At 42.8% G+C, this 22,077-nt stretch overlaps 1 protein-coding gene and 1 long non-coding RNA gene across 2 annotated transcripts in view; one reads left to right on the top strand and one right to left on the bottom strand.

The window, feature by feature from the left end:
• The window catches only part of LOC142101365 (uncharacterized), a 485,133-nt gene that overhangs the window by 176,412 nt on the left and 286,644 nt on the right, over nt 1–22,077 (top strand). The window contains exon 4 of the long non-coding RNA XR_012678987.1: nt 18,794–18,845. This is a non-coding gene — a long non-coding RNA (uncharacterized LOC142101365). The remainder of the gene's footprint in view (nt 1–18,793; nt 18,846–22,077) is intronic.
• LOC142101431 (beta-1,4-galactosyltransferase galt-1-like) lies at nt 20,145–21,347 on the bottom strand. Its single transcript, XM_075185893.1, has one exon. It carries the CDS (start codon nt 21,345–21,347, stop codon nt 20,145–20,147), a length of 1,203 nt encoding a protein of 400 aa, XP_075041994.1.

Here is a 22,077-nt window from a genome sequence, read left to right as displayed (position 1 = left end):
CTCTGCGCGGTATACTAGTAAGCAGGTGTCGGGACTCTGCGCGGTATACTGGTAAGCAGGTGTCGGGTCTCTGCACAGTATACTGGTAAGCAGGTGTCGGGGCTCTGCGCGGTATACTGGTAAGCAGGCGTCGGGTCTCTGCGCGGTATACTGGTAAGCAGGTGTCGGGACTCTGCGCGGTATACTGGTAAGCAGGTGTCGGTGCTCTGTGCGGTATACTGGTAAGCAGGTATCGGGACTCTGCGCGGTATACTGGTAAGCAGGTGTCAGGGCTCTGTGCGGTATACTGGTAAGCAGGTGTCAGGGCTCTGCGCGGTATACTGGTAAGCAGGTGTCAGGGCTCTGTGCGGTATACTGGTAAGCAGGTATCGGGACTCTGCGCGGTATATTGGTAAGCAGGTGTCAGGGCTCTGTGCGGTATATTGGTAAGCAGGTATCGGGACTCTGCGCGGTATATTGGCAAGCAGGTGTCAGGGCTCTGTGCGGTATATTGGTAAGCAGGTGTCGGGTCTCTGCGCGGTATACTGGTAAGCAGGTGTCGGGTCTCTGCGCGGTATACTGGTAAGCAGGTTTCAAGGCTCTGTGCGGTATACTGGTAAGCAGGTGTCAGGGCTCTGTGCGGTATACTGGTAAGCAGATGTCGGGACTCTGCGCGGTATACTGGTAAGCAGATGTCGGGTCTCTGCGCGGTATACTGGTAAGCAGGTATCGGGACTCTGCGCGGTATATTGGTAAGCAGGTGTCAGGGCTCTGTGCGGTATATTGGTAAGCAGGTGTCGGGTCTGCGCGGTATACTGGTAAGCAGGTGTCGGGTCTGCGCGGTATACTGGTAAGCAGGTGTCGGGTCTCTGCGCGGTATACTGGTAAGCAGGTGTCGGGTCTCTGCGCGGTATACTGGTAAGCAGGTGTCGGTGCTCTGTGCGGTATATTGGTAAGCAGATGTCGGGTCTCTGCGCGGTATACTAGTAAGCAGGTTTCAGGGCTCTGCGCGGTATACTGGTAAGCAGGTGTCAGGGCTCTGTGCGGTATACTGGTAAGCAGATGTCGGGACTCTGCGCGGTATACTGGTAAGCAGATGTCGGGTCTCTGCGCGGTATACTGGTAAGCAGGTGTCAGGGCTCTGTGCGGTATACTGGTAAGCAGGTATCGGGACTCTGCGCGGTATATTGGTAAGCAGGTGTCAGGGCTCTGTGCGGTATATTGGTAAGCAGGTGTCGGGTCTGCGCGGTATACTGGTAAGCAGGTGTCGGGTCTGCGCGGTATACTGGTAAGCAGGTGTCGGGTCTCTGCGCGGTATACTGGTAAGCAGGTGTCGGGTCTCTGCGCGGTATACTGGTAAGCAGGTGTCGGTGCTCTGTGCGGTATATTGGTAAGCAGATGTCGGGTCTCTGCGCGGTATACTAGTAAGCAGGTTTCAGGGCTCTGCGCGGTATACTGGTAAGCAGGTGTCAGGGCTCTGTGCGGTATACTGGTAAGCAGATGTCGGGACTCTGCGCGGTATACTGGTAAGCAGGTGTCAGGGCTCTGTGCGGTATACTGGTAAGCAGGTGTCGGGTCTCTGCGCGGTATACAGGTAAGCAGGTGTCGGGGCTCTGCGCGGTATACAGGTAAGCAGGTGTCGGGGCTCTGCGCGGTATACAGGTAAGCAGGTGTCGGGTCTCTGCGCGGTATACTGGTAAGCAGGTGTCGGGTCTCTGCGCGGTATACTGGTAAGCAGGTGTCGGGTCTCTGCGCGGTATACTGGTAAGCAGGTGTCGGGGCTCTGCGCGGTATACTGGTAAGCAGGTGTCGGGTCTCTGCGCGGTATACTGGTAAGCAGGTGTCGGGGATCTGCGCGGTATATACTGGTAAGCAGGTGTCAGGGCTCTGCGCGGTATACTGGTAAGCAGGTGTCGGGGCTCTGCGCGGTATACTGGTAAGCAGATGTCGGGTCTCTGCGCGGTATACTGGTAAGCAGGTGTCGGGGCTCTGCGCGGTATACTGGTAAGCAGGTGTCGGGTCTCTGCGTGGTATACTGGTAAGCAGGTGTCGGGATTCTGCGCGGTATACTGGTAAGCAGCTGTCGGGTCTCTGCGCGGTATACTGGTAAGCAGGTGTCAGGGCTCTGCGCGGTATACTGGTAAGCAGGTTTAACAATAACTAATGGTGACAGAGCTGGATCTCACAGTTCTCAAGAGTCAGTTGTATAGTACTGTATATATATCTTCTTTCAAACTTGGTATAAGTCCTCCACAAGTTCCAGGAGTTAGTAGTAATCAAAGTTAATTTCAAATTTCTGACATTCTCTCTCCACGAATATGGTCATATAAAAAATGAGAAAAAAGAATCATATCATAGCGTAACATATAATCTATGATTTCATTATAGACTACTAGGTGTCCCAAGGATCCGGTGAGGGTTAATAATTAGAATACACACATCACGTGATTGAGGTTCTCAATCCCCTATGGGGTGTACACTTACAAGATTTCAATCTTGAATCACACAGATCAATAAATAAACATGGGTGTCCTCCTCAGATCTTGTCCTCTTACTGGGTCCTCTTAAAATCGATACTCAAAAAAAGGAGTAAAAACATTATCTCACATAAAAGATATTTTATTGCACAAAAGATTCATAAAAACAATATAAAACACATAGCGCATTAAGCTATATAGAGCTCAATATCATGGACTGGTTACCATAGAGACTATATGTTAATTTAATGACAACAAATGGCAGCTAGAATCGGATTGGTTGCTATAGGCAACATTCCCACTTTTTCAAACCCGCAGCTTAGTAAATCTAGCCTTAAATGTTATTTAGTGTATTTTTTTCATAGGTTATATTGTTCAAGGGTTAGGCTAGAGCATTTTCTTCCAATAATCGGGCAAATCAGCCGACATACAACCGTTTGCTTGGAAGTCGGGTTAGTGTGTATAGTGACACGATGGTGGAAAGTAGTTCCAAAGTGTTGATTGTCGGCTCATTTGGTTGGTTGTACTGTTTAATAGTTTTCGACCAATCCACCTAACAATCATGTACTGTGTATAAGTTTCCGATTGATCCACGACCACGTGCCGATAGATCCTCGAGCTGCGACTTCTTTGGGGACGTGTGTATGTTAATTTCTGATGCCCGTACCAGTCCCACGTGGCGCGGTGTCTGTATGTCACTCGTTTGGTAATTAGGTGGTTCTAGCGGTAAAGCAATAGAAGGTGTCTCTTGCATAGATGCGTATAGGATATTTCTGCAGTTTTAATTATAAACTTTTGTCAGTGTTGTGTTATAAAAAAAAGAACATTTTATATATATATGTGTGTGTATATATATGTGTGTGTATGGGTAGGTATATGTGTGTATATATATATATATATATATATATATATATATATATATATATATATATATATATATGTGTATGGGTATTATATGTGTATATATATATATAATGTGTTTACAGCAGACATATGGGGATTATATAACTGGACTCTATCTGCACTGAGGTGATTTTATACAACATCTTCCACTGTTACATTATTATTACCACAGATATTTATATCACTGGTTTGAGGCATTAGTCAGAGTCAGAACTAGTCATTATTATACTGTATTTATCTCTGTGAAAGTCGCTTAATCTGTATTTCTATAATAATATATATATATAATGTGTGATAAGAAGAAGAATCTTGTGCAGTTTTATCCCTGATGACAATGATCTGTCAGATATCTGTGGGGTACAGAGACCGGGGGCTGCTCAGTGTGACCCCGTCCTCAGCAGTCAGTACTGGGGGGTAACTGGTTACTGAGGCTCCTTGTGGTGATACAGAGAACACTGTATAATATATATATATATAATCTACCTACAGTTTAGTTGTATTATAGAAGGATATACAGGTAATGCAGACAGTATATTATGAGTCTTCAGTCAGTGATTATCAGACATTAATTTTATTATCCAGAGATTCATTTTCACACTATTTTGAGGCATCAGCCGGGGTCAAAACAAAAGTCATTATACTATTATCTCTGTGCTGTGATTGTTTATGGTCTGTCTGTTTCTTTTTATGTAATTACATATAAAAACTAAGGAGGAGCATATAGGACTGCTCCCTCGTCACACATTGGTCTGTTCCTTGGAGCCAATTCATGGGACTGGACAGCAGTATATACTGTGTGTGACTGACAGGCTGCTCTCTATCACCAGTATATACTGTGTGTGACTGACAGGCTGCTCTCTATCAGCAGTATATACTGTGTGTGACTGACAGGCTGCTCTCTATCAGCAGTATATACTGTGTGTGACTGACAGGCTGCTCTCTATCACCAGTATATACTGTGTGTGACTGACAGGCTGCTCTCTATCAGCAGTATATACTGTGTGTGACTGACAGGCTGCTCTCTATCAGCAGTATATACTGTGTGTGTGTGTCTGACAGGCTGCTTTCTATCACCAGTATATACTGTGTGTGACTGACAGGCTGTTCTCTATCAGCAGTATATACTGTGTGTGACTGACAGGCTGCTCTCTATCAGCAGTATATACTGTGTGTGGCTGACAGGCTGCTCTCTATCACCAGTATATACTGTGTGTGACTGACAGGCTGCTCTCTATCAGCAGTATATACTGTGTGTGACTGACAGGCTGCTCTCTATCAGCAGTATATACTGTGTGTGTGTGACTGACAGGCTACTCTCTATCACCAGTATATACTGTGTGTGACTGACAGGCTGTTCTCTATCAGCAGTATATACTGTGTGTGACTGACAGGCTGCTCTCTATCAGCAGTATATACTGTGTGTGGCTGACAGGCTGCTCTCTATCACCAGTATATACTGTGTGTGGCTGACAGGCTGTTCTCTATCAGCAGTATATACTGTGTGTGACTGACAGGCTGCTCTCTATCAGCTGTATATACTGTGTGTGGCTGACAGGCTGCTCTCTATCACCAGTATATACTGTGTGTGGCTGACAGGCTGTTCTCTATCAGCAGTATATACTGTGTGTGACTGACAGGCTGCTCTCTATCACCAGTATATACTGTGTGTGACTGACAGGCTGCTCTCTATCACCAGTATATACTGTGTGTGACTGACAGGCTGCTCTCTATCTGTGGGTACTACGGGTATCACTGCTACTGATCAGCAGTATATACTGTGTGCAGAGCTGGATTAAGGCTTCGGGGGGCTCGGGGCACTTAAAACAGGGGGGCCCCTAAAATCTAAAATTAAGGGCATAGTGACACATCCTGCATTACATCACCTACAGCCCACAGTATGACACTTACAGCTCTCCCAGAGGGCTCGCTTAGGTTGTCTGCATAAGAAAAATCATTGCTTCCACAAACTAAAATACTGTACATTAAAACAATCACCAAAACACCACATTAAAATGGGTATTGACACCACACATTAAAACTAGCAATGATATCACACATTAAAAATACCATTGATAACGTACACTAAAACTAGCAATGACACCGCACGCTAAAACTAGCAATGATACCGCACTTTTAAAATAAAATTTATAATGCACATTAAAACTAGCAATGATACAACACTTTAAAAATAAAATTTATAATGCACATTAAAACTAGCAATGATACCGCAAATTAAAATACCATTGATAATGCATCATTGGGCATGGCCAGGCCACTCTCCTACAGACAAAAAAAACCTGCATTGTTGTGTACACCATTGAACGGTCACCAAAAATTGGGATTGTCCCACTAGAATCACAACATTTCACAGACGTTGCTGCTCTCTCCTAGCTGTTCTTCTCACTTTCACCACCTGTGCTGCAGGTTTCTTTAGTGGCTTGTCTAGATTCTGGAATGTTAGGGGCCCTATTTGGAAAAAAAAATGGGTACATTTAGAAAATGACAGCCACCCCGGCGTTAAATCAGTACCACCCATGATTAATAATTAGGCCTTCCTCCAGCCCCAACATTAAAATAATAGTATTCACATTTAATAAATAAATCTATTTCCCTCCCTACAAACAGCCCTAGCAATAAATTAATAGTATTTACATTTCAGAAATATACCTATTTCCCGCAACCGTCACTGCCATTAAATAATTCATAGGCACATTTAATAAAGTGACCTCATTCTCCCCAAACTCACCCCCACATTCAGTAGCGCCCAAACCACCCCATCTTAAATTAATTGTCCCCACTATTGTGCCTCTCTCCCCCCCCTTTTTCCTCATGCTGTGTCTCTCACCCTTTTTTCTTATACTGTGCCTTTCTCTCCCCTTTTTTCTCATGCTGTGCCTCTCACCCTTTTTCCTTACTGTGCCTCCCTTCTCCCCCTTTTTTCTTACTGTGCCTCTCTTCTCCCCCTTTTTTCCTTACTGTGCCTCTTCTCCCCCTTTTTTCCTTACTGTGCCTCTTCTCCCCCTTTTTCCTTACTGTGCCTCTCTTCTCCCCCTTTTTCCTTACTGTGCCGCTCTTCTCCCCCTTTTTTCTCCATGGTGTGCTTTTCTTCTTCCCCTTTTTCCTCCATAGTGCGCCTCTCTTCTCCCCCTTTTTCCTTACTGTGCCTCGCTTCTCCCCCTTTTTCCTCAGTAGTGTGCCTCTCTTCTCCCCCTTTTTCCTCAGTAGTGTGCCTCTCTTCTCCCCCTTTTTCCTCAGTAGTGTGCCTCTCTTCTCCCCCTTTTTTCTCCATAGTGTGCCTTTTTTCTTCCCCTTTTTCCTCCATAGTGTGCCTCTCTTCTCCCACTTTTTCCTCAGTAGTGTGCCTCTCTTCTCCCCCTTTTTCCTCCATAGTGTGCCTCTCTTCTCCCCTTTTTCCTCAATAGTGTGCCTCTCTTCTCCCCCTTTTTCCTCAATAGTGTGCCTCTCTTCTCCCCCTTTTTCCTTACTATGCCTCTCTTCTCCCTCTTTTTCCTCAGTAGTGTGCCTCTCTTCTCCCCTTTTTCCTTACTGTGCCTCTCTTCTCCCCCTTTTTCCTCCATAGTGTGCCTCTCTTCTCCCCCTTTTTCCTCCATAGTGTGCCTCTCTTCTCCCCCTTTTTCCTCCATAGTGTGCCTCTCTTCTCCCCCTTTTTCCTCTATAGTGTGCCTCTCTTCTCCCCCTTTTTCCTCAATAGTGTGCCTCTCTTCTCCCCCTTTTTCCTTACTATGCCTCTCTTCTCCCTTTTTTCCTCAGTAGTGTGCCTCTCTTCTCCCCTTTTTCCTTACTGTGCCTCTCTTCTCCCCCTTTTTCCTCCATAGTGTGCCTCTCTTCTCCCCCTTTTTCCTCCATAGTGTGCCTCTCTTCTCCCCCTTTTTCCTCCATAGTGTGCCTCTCTTCTCCCCCTTTTTCCTCCATAGTGTGCCTCTCTTCTCCCCCTTTTTCCTCCATACTGTGCCTCTCTTCTCCCCCTTTTTCCTCCATACTGTGCCTCTCTTCTCCCCCTTTTTCCTCCATACTGTGCCTTTCTGCGTTATTCCCTTTTCTTTTTTACTTACCTTTCTTTTAGCTTCTTTCTTCTCTTCTGTCTTCTTGGTCCTCTCCGCGCTGCTCCTCTCTGAATGACAGGCGTGACTTGATGACATCACGCCTGTCATTCAGTGTTAACAGTGCAGAGAGGAGGGAGGAGAAGGGTTGCCGGCGCAGCGATCAGGTGAGTATATCTTTTTTTTTGTTTTTTGTTTTGTTTGCTACCCTGCTCCCCCCACCAACGAAGGGAGCCCTGAACCTGCCCGCCCGCCGCCGCCATTCAAAAAAATAAAAAAAGAGGAAGAAAAAAAAAATCATCAGAGGTTATGCGCGCAGCGGCGGGGGGCCCTCGGAGAGAGGGGGGCCCGGGGCACGTGCCCCCTGTGCCCCCCCCTTAATCCGGCTATGACTGTGTGTGACTGACAGGCTGCTCTCTATTAGCAGTATATACTGTGTGTGACTGACAGGCTGCTCTCTATCAGCAGTATATACTGTGTGTGACTGACAGGCTGCTCTCGATTAGCAGTATATACTGTGTGTGTGTGACTGACAGGCTGCTCTATATCAGCAGTATATACTGTGTGTGACTGACAGGCTGCTCTCTATCAGCAGTATATACTGTGTGTGACTGACAGGCTGCTCTCGATTAGCAGTATATACTGTGTGTGTGTGACTGACAGGCTGCTCTATATCAGCAGTATATACTGTGTGTGACTGACAGGCTGCTCTCTATCAGCAGTATATACTATGTGTGACTGACAGGCTGCTCTCTATCAGCAGTATATACTGTGTGTGACTGACAGGCTGCTCTCTATCAGCAGTATATACTATGTGTGACTGACAGGCTGCTCTCTATCAGCAGTATATACTGTGTGTGACTGACAGGCTGCTCTCTATCAGCAGTATATACTGTGTGTGACTGACAGGCTGTTCTCTGTCTGTGGGTACTACAGGTATCACTGTCACTGATCAGCAGTATTCTGTGTGTAACTGACAGGCTGCTCTCTATCAGCAGTAGACTGTCTGTCTGACAGGTTGCTTTCTATCTGCAGGTATTCTGCCCTAGACATGGTTCTGGAGGGATAAGTACCTTACATCAGTTTTGCCTTACACATATCTGTACAAATAGATTTCTGTAGAATATTTCCTAATTCCTTCACATAGTTATCAACTTATTGTTGAGATTCCTCCATTGAGAGGATTTTTCTGATAGATATATATATATATATATATATATATATTGACACAGGATGAGTAGTATGATTAGCCAAGCAACTGGAGGTAAAGGTACTTTACTGCCGTGAATGCCCCTAAATCACGAACTACGTGTTTTGGGTCTTTTTGGAAATCCTTTCTTGTGAACACGGGCTATTAAGTTCAGCCCGCCAATAGTGGTTGTCTCCTTGCAATTCGAGGACAGTTGCAAACGGGTAGAGATGCTTACTCTAGAAGATGTCCGAATCCCAAGATCTTAAAATAAAATAATACTAATCCGCATGATGGGACCTTCCTCTCCTCACGACTGTGGAGGTAGGGGGTCACCTACAATTATTCAAATATCATCTAAGATATTTGGAACTTGGGGATCATGTCCAGAGTGGCAGAAACACTGGGGGCTTTATTCAAACCTGTTCTTGGTGCCCAAACAGGACGGTTCATTTCGATAATTTCTAAATCTCAAGGGGCTAAACCAACATCTATGAGTAGACACATTTCAGATGGGATCAGTCCTTTGTTTTTACAGTAGGAAGCTCAATTCAGGGCTTTCCCCTTTGGCTTTCCACAGCCAAGAGAGTTTTCACAAAGAAAGGTAATGGCAGAACGTTTACATGCCTTGGGAGAGATGATTATTCCGCATTTGGACTATTTTCTTCTCAAAGACTTATCAGGTCCTTTTCTCTATTAGCATCTGACCCGGTCTATTCGAATTCTGGAGCAACACGGTTGGATAATCAATTCTTTCAGATCCTAGTTGATGCCCTCACAGAGGATGAGGTTTGTAGGATTAATAATGGACACCACTTTTCAGAAGATCTTTTTCCAGAACCTTCTCTACAGATCCCTACAACTGTCTGTACGGTTAATCCTGAGTCACCCTTGTCCTTCCATGCACTTGGGCATGGGGATTCTAAGGTTGATGGTATCTATGTTCTAAAACCTCCCGTACGGTTGTTTCCACTCTTGCACGTTCCAGTGGAATCTACTAAGACATTGGTCGTGTCCCCCTTTTTCATCTGGTGACCCAACGAATCAGGCTCTCCAGGGAGACTTGTCAACCTCTGAAATGATGGCTAGTTCAAGAGCTTCTGACGATGGGCCGATCTTTTGTCCTGTGGTCTTGGATTCTGGTGACCACAGATGCTAGTCTGAAGGGCTGGGGAGGTGTTGTTCTCCAGCTTCGTCTCCAGGGTCTTTGGAAAGACAGGGAGGCGCTTCGGTCCATAGATGTTCTCGAGCTAAGAGCCATGCTGTTAGCCCTCCAGGGAGCTCAGTCTCTCCTTCAAGGAAAACCAGTCCACCTCCAATCCTTCAATGTCACTGCAGTGGCATATGTTAATTGCCAAGGAGGAACAAGAAGTGCAGAAGCTTTGCAGGTAGCGGAACAGGTCTTCTTGTGGGTGAAGAAATTGGTTCCATCGATTTTAGCAGTGTTTATTCCCGGAGTGAACAACTAGAAGCGGATTATCTCAGCAGGCATGCAATCCTTCCGAGAGAATGGGAACTGCATCCTCAGGCATTTCAGGAGTTAGTCTGTAAATGGGCCTGCCAGATCTGGATCTGATGGCATCCAGACACAATCACTAGGTTCCAAGAGTCTGCGCAAGAACCAGAGTTTCTCTGGCTGTGGAGGTAATGTCCATGAGGTTGGACTCCTGTTTAGGATATCACTTTCCACCAAATTCTGATGATTCCTCTGGTCCTAAGATGAGTACTGTTGGAAAGTTTTCCGATCATTTTGGTGGCACCGAATTAGCTCAGTTGGCTCTGATTCGCCAACATCTTGCTTCTAGTAGAAGGGTCAGGCTGGGCTTTTCCTCTCAGGCTATACTTTTCCTCTCAGGCCGGATCTTTTCAGTCAAGAACCATTTACACCATCCGCACTTGCCTCGGCTGGCTTTAATGGCGTGGCTGTTGAATGGTAGTGGAGATCTTCATAAAGCTTCTCAAGCCGGTATCCGCTAAGATCTATCACAAGGTGTGGATGATCTATGTACTGTAGGGAAGAAGTGTCATAACCCTACTTTTTTCAGATTAGCCGTTTTCTGGTCTTTCTTCAGGATGGGTTAGAGATGAGACTAAGACTGAGTTCTTTGAATGTTTAGGTCTCTGCACTTTCTATTTTTTTTCAGCACCAGTTGGCTTTCCTCCCCGACGTTTGTACTTTCCTTCAAGGGGTTATTCATGTTCAGCCTCCCAATGTTCCTCCGTTGGCCCTGTGGCATTTGAACTTCTTTATGGAGGTTCTTCAGTGTCCTCCATTCGAACCCCTGGAGTCTCCTGATCTGCGTTTCTTGACATGGAAGATGGTGTTTTTGCTGACCATTGCATCTACTCAACGTGTGTCGGAGCTTGGAGCCTTGTCCCGTAGGGGTCTTTATCTGGTGTTCCATGAGAATAGGACGGTTCATATGACTGTACCTACTACCTTGCCTAGGGTGGTTCCTGGTTTTTATTTAAATCATGAGATAGTGGTTCTGGTCTTTAGAGAAAGGATTGCTCCTTCTTCCTCTGTTAGTCTGGACGTGGTCCGGGCTTTACGGGTTTATGTGGACTCTCTTTTTGTTCTTTACGAATTTCATAGGAGAGGTTGGCCGTCCACCAAGCAGACCATTGTTCGTCGTATCAGATCTATGATTAAGCTTGCTTATGTCTATAGAAATCTACCTTTGCTTCAGGTTCTTACGGTGCACTCTACCTGTGCGGTGGGCTGGGCTGCTCCCCATGGAGCATCTGCAGAGCAGCTGGTTAGGGTGTCGACCTGGTCCTCAGTTCATACCTTTACGAGGTTTTGCATTTCAACATTTTTGCTTCTGCGGACGTCAGTTTCGGCCACAGTGTTTTGTGGCCTTCTAGACCAGAGAATTCGCTCCCTTAGGGGCTACTTTAGAAGGTCCTCATCGTAGCAAATTTTCAGAATAGTTAGCAATCTCTCTGGTATTAACAAAGTCTTATCGTAGTTTATAGCAAAGTGTGCAATAGAGATGCTTATAAGCGTTGTCTGTATTTAATTGTCTCAATTGTCTGTATTTAAATAGCAAAAGTATTTCATTTGAATATTGAAAATATTAGTGCCATTAGTGGAATATAAATTCCACATGTTTGATTCCCTAGAATTAGATGTATACTAGCTAGCTGTGGTTTTAGCGCTATGTTTAAATCTCAATTGTGGGTACCAGTTACTTGTCGCGGACAGTACTGAACAAGAAAGTAGTATTATATGCAAGTGAAATTGTATGCAGTATATTAGCAGCGTATAGATCTTGCTGCTGTGACGGTCATTATATTAATGGGTCGTGACGTCCTGATCCCACCGTACGTTTTACCTACTGAACTTGATCAGCGATAAACATTGCTAAAGGTCTTACTATGTGTTTAAGGATGTCTTAGCCTATCAAGGAATCGCTTTCATTGATTGACATCCTGAATGGCCAATTGTGTGACTTACTATCTCATTAGTTATATAGAGGAGTCTAGGATGAGATGTTTTTATGTTAGTATCTATTCATAGTGTATTATATATTGAAACTATCAATAGATATATATTTGTTATTAAATTACTTAGTTTAGTTATGTAAAAAAATATGTATTTAGTTAGAAAAGTAGATGAATTATAGAAAACAAAGATTAAAATAAAAATTATGTATTATTACAATACTTTTATTACTAAATGATTAAGTGTTGATCTAGAGAAAAACTATTTTTTGAGGAAAGAGTCAATGTTTAAAACAGTGTTATTGTCCGATGCGATTAATGTTGTTCCAACGCACAAAGAGATTTAATAGCAAAATATAGCAGAATTACAGCAATCATGATGATGAATAAGAAAGTATAACAAAACACAGGAAAGTATAACTGAATATATTACACATACGGCAGTTGGCACCAACTCAAGATTCAATCAGAATGCTCTGGGGACCAAAACCAGGGGTCAACAATTTATACACTGTACAGTTGTAAAACTAATGTCATTCATAGGTCAAAGGTTCTCGCACTCTCAGGTACTCGATGTGACATTGGTGAATTCCTCTGGTCACTGTTCTTCAATCTGCCAGGTGTCCTTTCCTCAGGCTCCCGCCTCTAGACCTGTGCAACTGGTTTTTATGACCCCTGTGTACTGGTTATTTGGTGTATGAAATAGTGATATTATTATAAATAGCATTCGCAGTGTGCGATCGCTTAGACACTGATACCAGATTCTGGCAAAATAAGGAATAATATAAGACCAAACTCAACACATTTCCCAGGACCTGAACCATAAATACCCTTAATGTAGTATTATCTATGTATAAATAATCTCTAATACATTTACTAATAAATGAATGTATATTGGAGCTTTAATAAATGTGTAATAGTTCCAAATATAAATGTGAATGTAAGTGTGTATGTTGTTTTCCCGTGCATCATTACATGTGGCGTACTAATCACAATTGCACTGCAAACCAATATTAATTAATTTAGTCGACTTCATTCAATTACTTGACTCCCACAGGTTACCCTTTGATAGTGCACAAAGTATCACCTAATACTCTCACTCTTTCAAGATTTTATTGCAGGATCTCAGTAGTACATTTAATTTTTCTGTGATATATGTCTCTTTTAGTATCATGACACTGTCATTGGATATCAGTTGCATTATCATGAGGAAAAAATCACCATTTCATAAATAGCTATATAAAACATATGGGAGTTTGTATGCCTTACCCCCCACATATATAACACATTTTCGGAAAGGATATAAGGCACAATATAATACGTTACAATACTCAATTTTCTATTAAAGTTCCTCATGCCTAGTTTTTCCATCTGTCCAAGGCAAGTTTCTGCTTCTATAACATTTAAACAATAATGTAGAGGAACTTTCATAACACCCTCTTATGTCTGTTACATAACCTAATTTATGATATCCTTTAGCCTTTTAAGTTAAATGCACTCTAATAATATTGATGGGTTTTTCATCAACATTTGTGGGGCAGGCTATTGTCTGATCATTCAGTTCAGCTTCCCAATACTCAAGTTTCTTTGTGTGTGAAAAATTCAGACTCAGCAGAGACTGGTCTCCCTTCTATTGGCCTCCTATCACATAATTCAGGTACTTCAGAAATATTTAGTAGATAGAGACTAGTCCTACATAGTTTTTTCTCTGTGGTACGTGAGAGCACACAGAGCATTTAATTTGGTCTAAGACCTTACCCACTAAAGAATGATAATCATTCTCATGGATGCCCACCCAAGTCCAAATTATTACTGGACTGGCATCACTGGATGCACAACTATGAAATCACAGTACTTACAGACACAATACTCCCTCAGACAATAGCCCCTCACACTGTCTCTGAGCTCCAAGGTTAGCAGACCTTTTCTTTACCCCCCCTGAATTGAATAGTGTAATTGGCTAAACCGATTGTGTTAACAAGTTCTCCTTCATCCCCACATCCTCAGTATCACTACCTGAACCAGGCTCTGTCACCTGATCACCATTGCAAAAATAGAATGTCCTGGCAAAAAAATAAGGATGAGAGAAACACTGGAAAGGGAAAAACAGAAAACCGCTGTTCCATTATGTGGTAACAGTCTTTGCAAAGTCCTTGGTTCAGGTGTTATTAACTGCGATCTTAGGTCTCCCGGAGCCACGTTTGTTATCCTCGGCTATTTTGAACCTTCTCCGGGTTGTTGACTTCTCTGCGGTGGATTGAACGGATCCAAGTGTCTCTCTGCTACTTTCAGAGATGTGGTGCTGGTCATCAACACTTGGTACGGGCCTTCTCACCTGTCTGTTAAACAACTTGAGCATAGGAAATTACAGTCCATAACATACTCTCCCAGTCCAACATCATGACAGTTAGTGTAACATATCAGGAGACAGTGTTTTGAATGTCATTTGTTGCTGTCTAACTATTTGATTCTCTTTATAAGATTTTGAACAGTCTCTCTGTTATTAACTCATCTCTGGAATCTACCATCAAGTGAGGTTGCTTGTCAAAAGTATTTCAAAAGTTGACAGGTTAAGAGGTGGGTTAGGAATGGTTCTAATGCTATGGAGGACTAGTGGAAAAAGCTTCCGGCCACTCCAATCTAGTTTCAACTATCACTATTCAATTCCGTTCTTGATAGTACCATTTACCCTCTCTAATTTCCCACTGACTTGTGTCCTATAGAGACAGGCCCGGCGCTCCCATTAGGCAACCTTAGGCAGTTGCCTAGGGCGCCGGGACCTGCAGGGCGCCGCTGCCGCTGACTAGATTTGAAAATCTAGTCGGCGGAGAGAAGTGGAAGATAGGTGTGCCGCCGCTGTTTTTTCAATGTCCGCCGCCACTGTCAATAATTCATTCTGATGCGCCCGGGCTACCCGGTGCATCGCACACCTGATCACTGACGTCAGTGATCAGGTGACAGGTCTTTACCTGGCGGCGCCTGCTGTATTATCACACTGTCTGTCAGTGACAGACAGTGTGAATAAAGTTCTTTCCAGACGCCCCCTCCTCTCCCAGCATGCATCGCTCCGACTCCTGTGTGAAGAAGGCGAGGAGCAGCAATAGGAATGAAAGAAAAGAAGTGAAGAGAAAAAAAGAAAAGAAAAGAGAAGAGAAGAGGTTTGAAGAGTCCCCCTGGGGGGGGGGGGGGGGCAGGAAGGGGAGGGTGTTTTGCCTAGGGCGCCGAAAACCCTAGCACCGGCCCTGTATAGAGAGTATGTAAATTACTATCAAATCCCCATAAGTTTCACACAAGATCTGAAAGATCAGTAAAATTAGTACCCCTATCACTTTTTATAACTCTAGGGATACAATATCTGCAAGTTCCTGGGTATGAAACAGCAGTATTAGTGGCAGCTAGAAATGTCTTTACCCAGTTATAAAATACATAGTACACACCAATACATACTTGAGATGCCTGCAAGGTGGCAATTGGATGGACTTGATTTGTTTTACCTGAAAAAAGCCATCTGTAGGAGGGGTATGGGATGGCTCTATTTGTATTTTCTTTCCAACATTTTTCCTCATTCAAGTAAGACAAGGCATTGACTTCTTACTAGCTTGCGAAGAAAAATCTGGTGCACACCAGTATGCTCTTACCAGCTTGCAAATACCTTCTTCCAGTCCCCCACTTAACTGCCCTCCTTCCTGTCTCCCACCCACCCCCCCTTCTGTCCCCCTCCTACCTCCCTCCTCATCATTTTCTCCCCCCCACCCTCCGTCCCTGCCTCCCCTCTCCCCCTTTCCTCCTCCCTCCCTTGCGTCTCTGTCCGTCCCACCCTCCCCTTAGATTGTACGCTCCTTTGAGCAGGGCCTCCTCTCCTCCTGTTCTCCAACACCTTAACTCTGCTCTCCAGCACCTTGTCTCTTCCGTGAGGTCCTTCTGCCCCTCTTCCCCTCTCGCTACCCGATGGGGGCCCTCACCTTTCATCTAGCTGTACCTTGAGCTTCTGAGTTACTGTGCTTCTTGTTAACTGTATCGTGCTGTCTCACCCTGTACCGTATTTCTGTCTGTCCCTGTACGGCGCTACGGACACCTAGTGGCGCCTTATAAATAAAAATTAATAATAATAATAATAATAAAAAGATGAGTCAGACCATGTGCTGCCTTAGCTAGGCCTGGAAGATATGCTCTGGGAGCCACTGGTTTACCTTGTCCATCTCTCCAGAGTCCAGAGGACTCCTGACCACATCCCTTCACTTTCCAGACTGCCTTTTTGAGTAAGGAACACAAATCTTGCATTTTATTTAAATCTTGTGTGCTTTTCATTTCAAAGACCATTATTTTGTCAGTTGTCATAGATAAACCTGCTGTCCACTTGGCAGCTCTGTCAGCCCTGTTATTATCCACTAATATTGAGTCTTTTTATCACTGTTAAAGATCCTTTTGTGTGTCGTGACTGTGCTACTGATGTCCTGTTATTGTCATAAAAGTGTTAGGGCTGACGGCAAATATCATAAACTCGTAGAAACAGGCAGAAGAGGTCTTCACCTATATCAGCCGCCTTTCCCGTAGAGCTTAGCGTGCTCACAGGTACTCGGATGCCCCCAGGACTTAAACTCAGAGTAGTACAAGTTTATAATATTACCGTAGTGCAGCGCAGGTGCGGGCCAGGTGGTAGCAGCAGCAGCGAAATCCGAAAAGTGAGTAGTGAGGTCCAGGCAGAGGTCAGGGTTGGCAGCAAAACAGTGTATCCAGGTAACAGGCAGAGATCAGGGTCACAATCAATTCAATTCAACGGAGTCCAGTAAGCAAGCCAAGGGTTATACACAGACGAATCAATCCAAATAGCTAGGAACAGAGGAGCTGAGAAAGGGAGCAGGTAGTACACTGAAGCAGAGAACTATAACCGGCAGGGAGGCTAAGCCCTCCCTGCTTAATATACCTGGAAGGACCAATGAAATTAGAGGGGCATGGATAATAATCATTCCCCACCTGGGAATGAATGACTCATAGCATAGCCAGCTGGCCGGGTCACGGCGGGGATAAGAGGAGCGTCCCGACCGTCGTCATGGCGGCGGCCGGGCCAGAGCGAGTTGCGGCTGTGCCTGAGCCGCCGCGGCTCATAACAATAAGTACCTAAGTTACCATAGAGCCCCAGAGTCACGCACTACCTAAGAACGTACTTAAAGTCAGTGTACATATTAACTCTGCCAACTGACATGTCTTTCTTGGGTTAAGTGAAGCGGGTCAAGGTTCAGCTTCTATAGCGATTTAGTCATCTATATAACAGTATACCCAGTACATGTCCGTTTGTCTATGAGAAATATAGAACATAATACATACAAAAAAAATTTTCTAAGGGGTGTCACATATGTCAGGTCTTTTCGGTAAAAGTCTGATTGAAATATACCACACAATCATGTGTATCTGTATACCTGCCATATTCACCCTCAGCCAGAGTCACCTCTCCTTCCACCCTCTGTGCATCCGGAGGTACACTTTGAACATCTTGCTCAGGAAACATATGTAATTTAGGCAGGACTTAGGAGGGCAGATACCGCATGCAATGTATAAAACTTGACTCATGACCCAGTACTACATCAAGATTCCTGCAGCAAAAAACCCCAGCAGCTTCAGTAAGTATGGAAGTACTCTGCAGCTGCCCTTGCGGCCATATCAGTGTAGTGTAGACCCTTAATTCTGTTCATTGTCAAAATGTCTTAGCCCCTTGGGTGAGACAGTATTTCAAGTATTGGACCCTAGTCTGGCATGACTGTTATCTATCCTTTTGCAACCTCGTGTCCTGTTATTGAAAAATAAAGGAACAAGTATTAGGTTTCAAGATGATGTAAACAAATCAGAACACAGCAATACCACATTTTCATACTGCACCCATTATTTGGTTGGTAAGATTGAAAACAGTTGTGCCAGGCTTGTGTCCAGATATTGAGGTTGCCTATAAACCTTTGGGACAGTGTCTACGTATTTTGTACGTCTTTATAAGAAAAGAATGAGGTACTGACAGTCAGAAGTGTAAGAACAGAGAATAAAACAGCAAAGAATAATAATAATGAAGTGATTTGCAAAAATGCAGGAAAGCAGAAAAGGAGATGTACAGCAGGATTACAGCTGGATTGGGCACTATAGGGATCTGGCTCTCAAACATTTCATTAATCCCCCTAAATCTTAACTAACAGTATGTCAATATTTTTGAAGGTAAAAGGCGAAGTTATAAAAGCATAATAATTCCCTATTGGGATAATTATTTTAGTATGAATAGATTTACAATGTGATATGATTATTATTAGATTTGTGCTTATAATAATTAGAATAATATTATTGACAGGCATGTAAGTGAATAACACTGATATGAAAAGTGTATTGATAAATTAATTCCATAATATGTGTTGGTAATAGTGAGAATTATTAAATAATGTGAGAGTAAAGATAAATGGTTCATAGTTTGAATTATATATTATTTATCTCCGTATTCATATTATCACTAAAGAATCTCTGTTTATAATGTTTAGTTTAAGATTTCAGAGGAAGCAACAGTGAGTATAGTTATCATTTTTGTTATTACCATTCTTACTAGTTATTCCGTGCTATAAATTGAAAGATCAAAAAAAAATAAAAAATGCCAAGGAGTATTTTTTTTATTTGTACATATTCTATTGTCCCTACATTAATATTAACCCATTGTTGGAAATAATTCATTTAAAGTTAACTTGTATTAATTTGGATTCTCCATTTAGCAGGTGAACTCCACACAAGGAGAAAGGTGCAACTCCAGGACAAGGCCCTAAGGTAAGTGGCATCATTTTTGTTTCATGATAGTCTATGGTAAGTCTGTGCTGTCTAATTTAATAAATATGTACAATTAAAGTGACATTGTAGTTATAATTTTGACAAGTACTTTAGGTATTCCCATAACATTTATTGGGATATTATTAAAAGGAAGAATACTTCCAGGATTACAGTGTCTCAGACAAGAAGAAAATGAATCAGTTTACATTAGTTGTGAGACACTTCTGAGACACATGATGGAGATGGAGATTAAAAGCTTTTGGAATAAAAAAAATGAAATTGGGTATCCGAAGAGGAGATCTAACAACGGAAGCTCTGAGAAAAGAGAGTAGCTTCTCTCTACCCGTACGGTCTAAATGAGAACGTCAGTTATGGCAGCTTCTTAGGTTAAACATTAGAGATAAACTGTTACTGCTAAACATGTAAGACAGAGTGAATGCACAGATGTGTTTATATTGTCTCACTATACACCCCCATATCAGCTTGTTATCATGTTTAAACTTTTAACCCCAATAATAGCATTCTCTAAAATATAGTAATATAATTAATAGAATCAGGGCCATTTTAACAGCATTATAGGCCCCCAGGCAAAGTAGTGCACTGGGGCCCTACCTACACAAGCACTCACAGGAATAAAAATGTAAATTGTCGATAAAATGAAGCTTATATTTATTGGTACCTGCAACAAAATCAGTGTTTAAACATTAAAAACCATGCTGTATAGCAGAGATTAATCCACACAAACATTTGGACAACATAACATGAGCCTTGAAGTTGAAAAACAAGAAATTCAATATAAAAATGGTTCTCAGTTGGTAAGTCATACTGATGAAGGTGGCACAATACGAAATTACTATGAATCATTTATTTTTAATCAAGTGTTCAACACAAACATTTGCAAAATATCTTTGCAGAGATTTGTTTTATAATTTGCTTGAAGTCAATGGAATAATACACTGAAAGTTGGCAAGCCTATGGGGCCCCTATGCTCATGGGGCCCTGGACAACTGCCCAAATACTTTAAGATAGCTCTGAATACAACATGTCTTTTACGGTTGTTGTAATTTGTTTAATTAACATATTGATTGTAACATTACAAAATACATACAAATTGTATTACCAGTTTTACCCACTCACAAGAAAACTAAAGATTTACAACCTAAAATTTTCACCCTCATAGAAAACCTGAAGATTTAATACCTGTAGTCAGAATGATGTTTTCCCCATGACAGAAATGGGTAGAAATGCCAAATATTTGACTGTAGTGGCAGAAACTCTAATGACTATTTTGTTGTGTTATTATGACCTTAAATCTATTTGGCTTAGTACCTTGTTGATGTTTCTAATCAATGAAGCATTATATTTCCAAATATTTTTATCTTCAATCAAAGATGCATTAGGATACTTCGGTCCTTTGCAGTGGTGAATCAGTGCAGTCTTAAGTGGGACTTTCGTAGAACCCCCTATATGTTTTAAAACTGTGTGTACTGATGTTTGAATTACCATTCTAGGATCCACAATCATTTTCCGGGCATTTAAATACTTCCCACCTGGTTCACGGTGAACATACTGCAGTATATTGAATCCTGACAAACTCTTCCATGATGAAGTGTTGGAAAAGTTTCCATCAGTGGCTACGGTTTGAGGGAAAATGTGATTTTCAAACAGAAAAATCCCCACGCCTGCGTACTGTTGTTGAAGACTTTCCATCATGCTGTCCCACGTCTGGTGTATGAATGGCAGAATTATTTCATCAATATCATTCAGTACCACAAACTTAGTCCTATACATATTCCGATAGATGCAGTCATTGAGTGTTGCCTTTTGACCATAATACCCAATATCTGTGTTGTTAGAAGAATAGAGCCATGCTCGATCTGTTCTAAGATACCGCTGAATTGGCCATGGTATGACCTCTAAAACACCCTCTGCGATGTAGTACTGCATCACTTTTTCCACCTGTGAGCTGCAGTTATTAAGGTAGATCATGACCCGTTGGGCCCCCAATATTTGGTACATCTCCATGACCTGTATGAATTGTAAGATGTTATTGTAATTCCGATACATGGTGGAAATGCAGACAGTGAAGTTGGCAGAAAACGGTTTCACGTCCCGATTTTGTATCTGGAACAGAGGTAATTGTGTCATGTTTCCTGAAGGAGACGTATGAACAGATAGGTACTTGGCGTGGCAGTCTGGTGGCTCCATACACACCAGGTCCGTTGTGCCGTAGGGGAAGTCGAACCGATCAGTGTGTATGTCTATCTCAGCCTTGGAAACCTCCACAGCTTTGTTAGTGGTACAACAAAACCAACAGTATAGTTCCTTCACCTCTTCATGATGAATAATGCTGAGAATACGAACTGCACTTTTATTGTGTACTCTGTTGTCGAAATACGGGGATATAATAAATGTCCGGTTATCTCCCAGTGGTGTAATGGTATTGGTGGTTAGTTTACTACCACAACAGGCACACGGAGGTCTCCACTGAGCGGTCAACATTCTGGTATATAAAAATCGCAGTAGAAAGTAGGCAGTCAGTAATAAAGACATCCATTTTAGGGTTTTCCTTGGAAATCTGACCATTGTACCAGGAAATGGAACAACTAGAGGAGAAGAATAAGAACACGTATTATAAGGAACAAGGATAAATGTTTAGAACAGGCAACTAATCACCCCCCAGCTTTCTACTTCAATATTATGTACAGCCACTAGGTGGTGCTACATGTTGTTAATAGAGTACATTCCAGTGACGGTAACCGAGAGAGTGATGCTGAGCGGCCTGCCGAGCTCCTATAATTACACTGTAATTTATTGCTTGTGTCACTTTTTTATAGTTGAATGATTTTATTACATTGTCAAATTGCAGTTTCCCATGTAAAGTGCATGTGGATGTGGCAATAGGTGCCCCAGTATAGGCCAGCGCCCGATCTCTGAGGATATGGTGGAGATCAGGTACCGGCATATAGGGCCCATAATATTTGAGTCCTTTTTGTAGGTAAAATAATGTGTTTGACCCCTTGCTAACCAGTGAACACCCTCCTAAATTTGCCTTATCTCATCCTTCAATAATAAATTCAAAGTATCTTGTACTACAAAATAAAATCATTTTTGACACGTGAATGCATAGTTAGGCACATTGACGCACCTAGCCCCACATTTGGCAAAACAACCCTGTGTAGTGCACCAAGAGAAAATTTAAATAAACCACACACCTTCTTTTTAAAATAAT

Source organism: Mixophyes fleayi, chromosome 9, assembly GCF_038048845.1.
Source record: "Mixophyes fleayi isolate aMixFle1 chromosome 9, aMixFle1.hap1, whole genome shotgun sequence".
Classification (NCBI taxonomy): domain Eukaryota; kingdom Metazoa; phylum Chordata; class Amphibia; order Anura; family Limnodynastidae; genus Mixophyes; species Mixophyes fleayi.
This window is presented reverse-complemented; position numbering and strand designations above follow the sequence as displayed.

Coding starts and splice junctions, on each gene's coding strand:
- LOC142101431 (XM_075185893.1), bottom strand. CDS start 21,347: ATGTTGACCGCTCAGTGGAGACCTCCGTGTGCCTGTTGTGGTAGTAAA.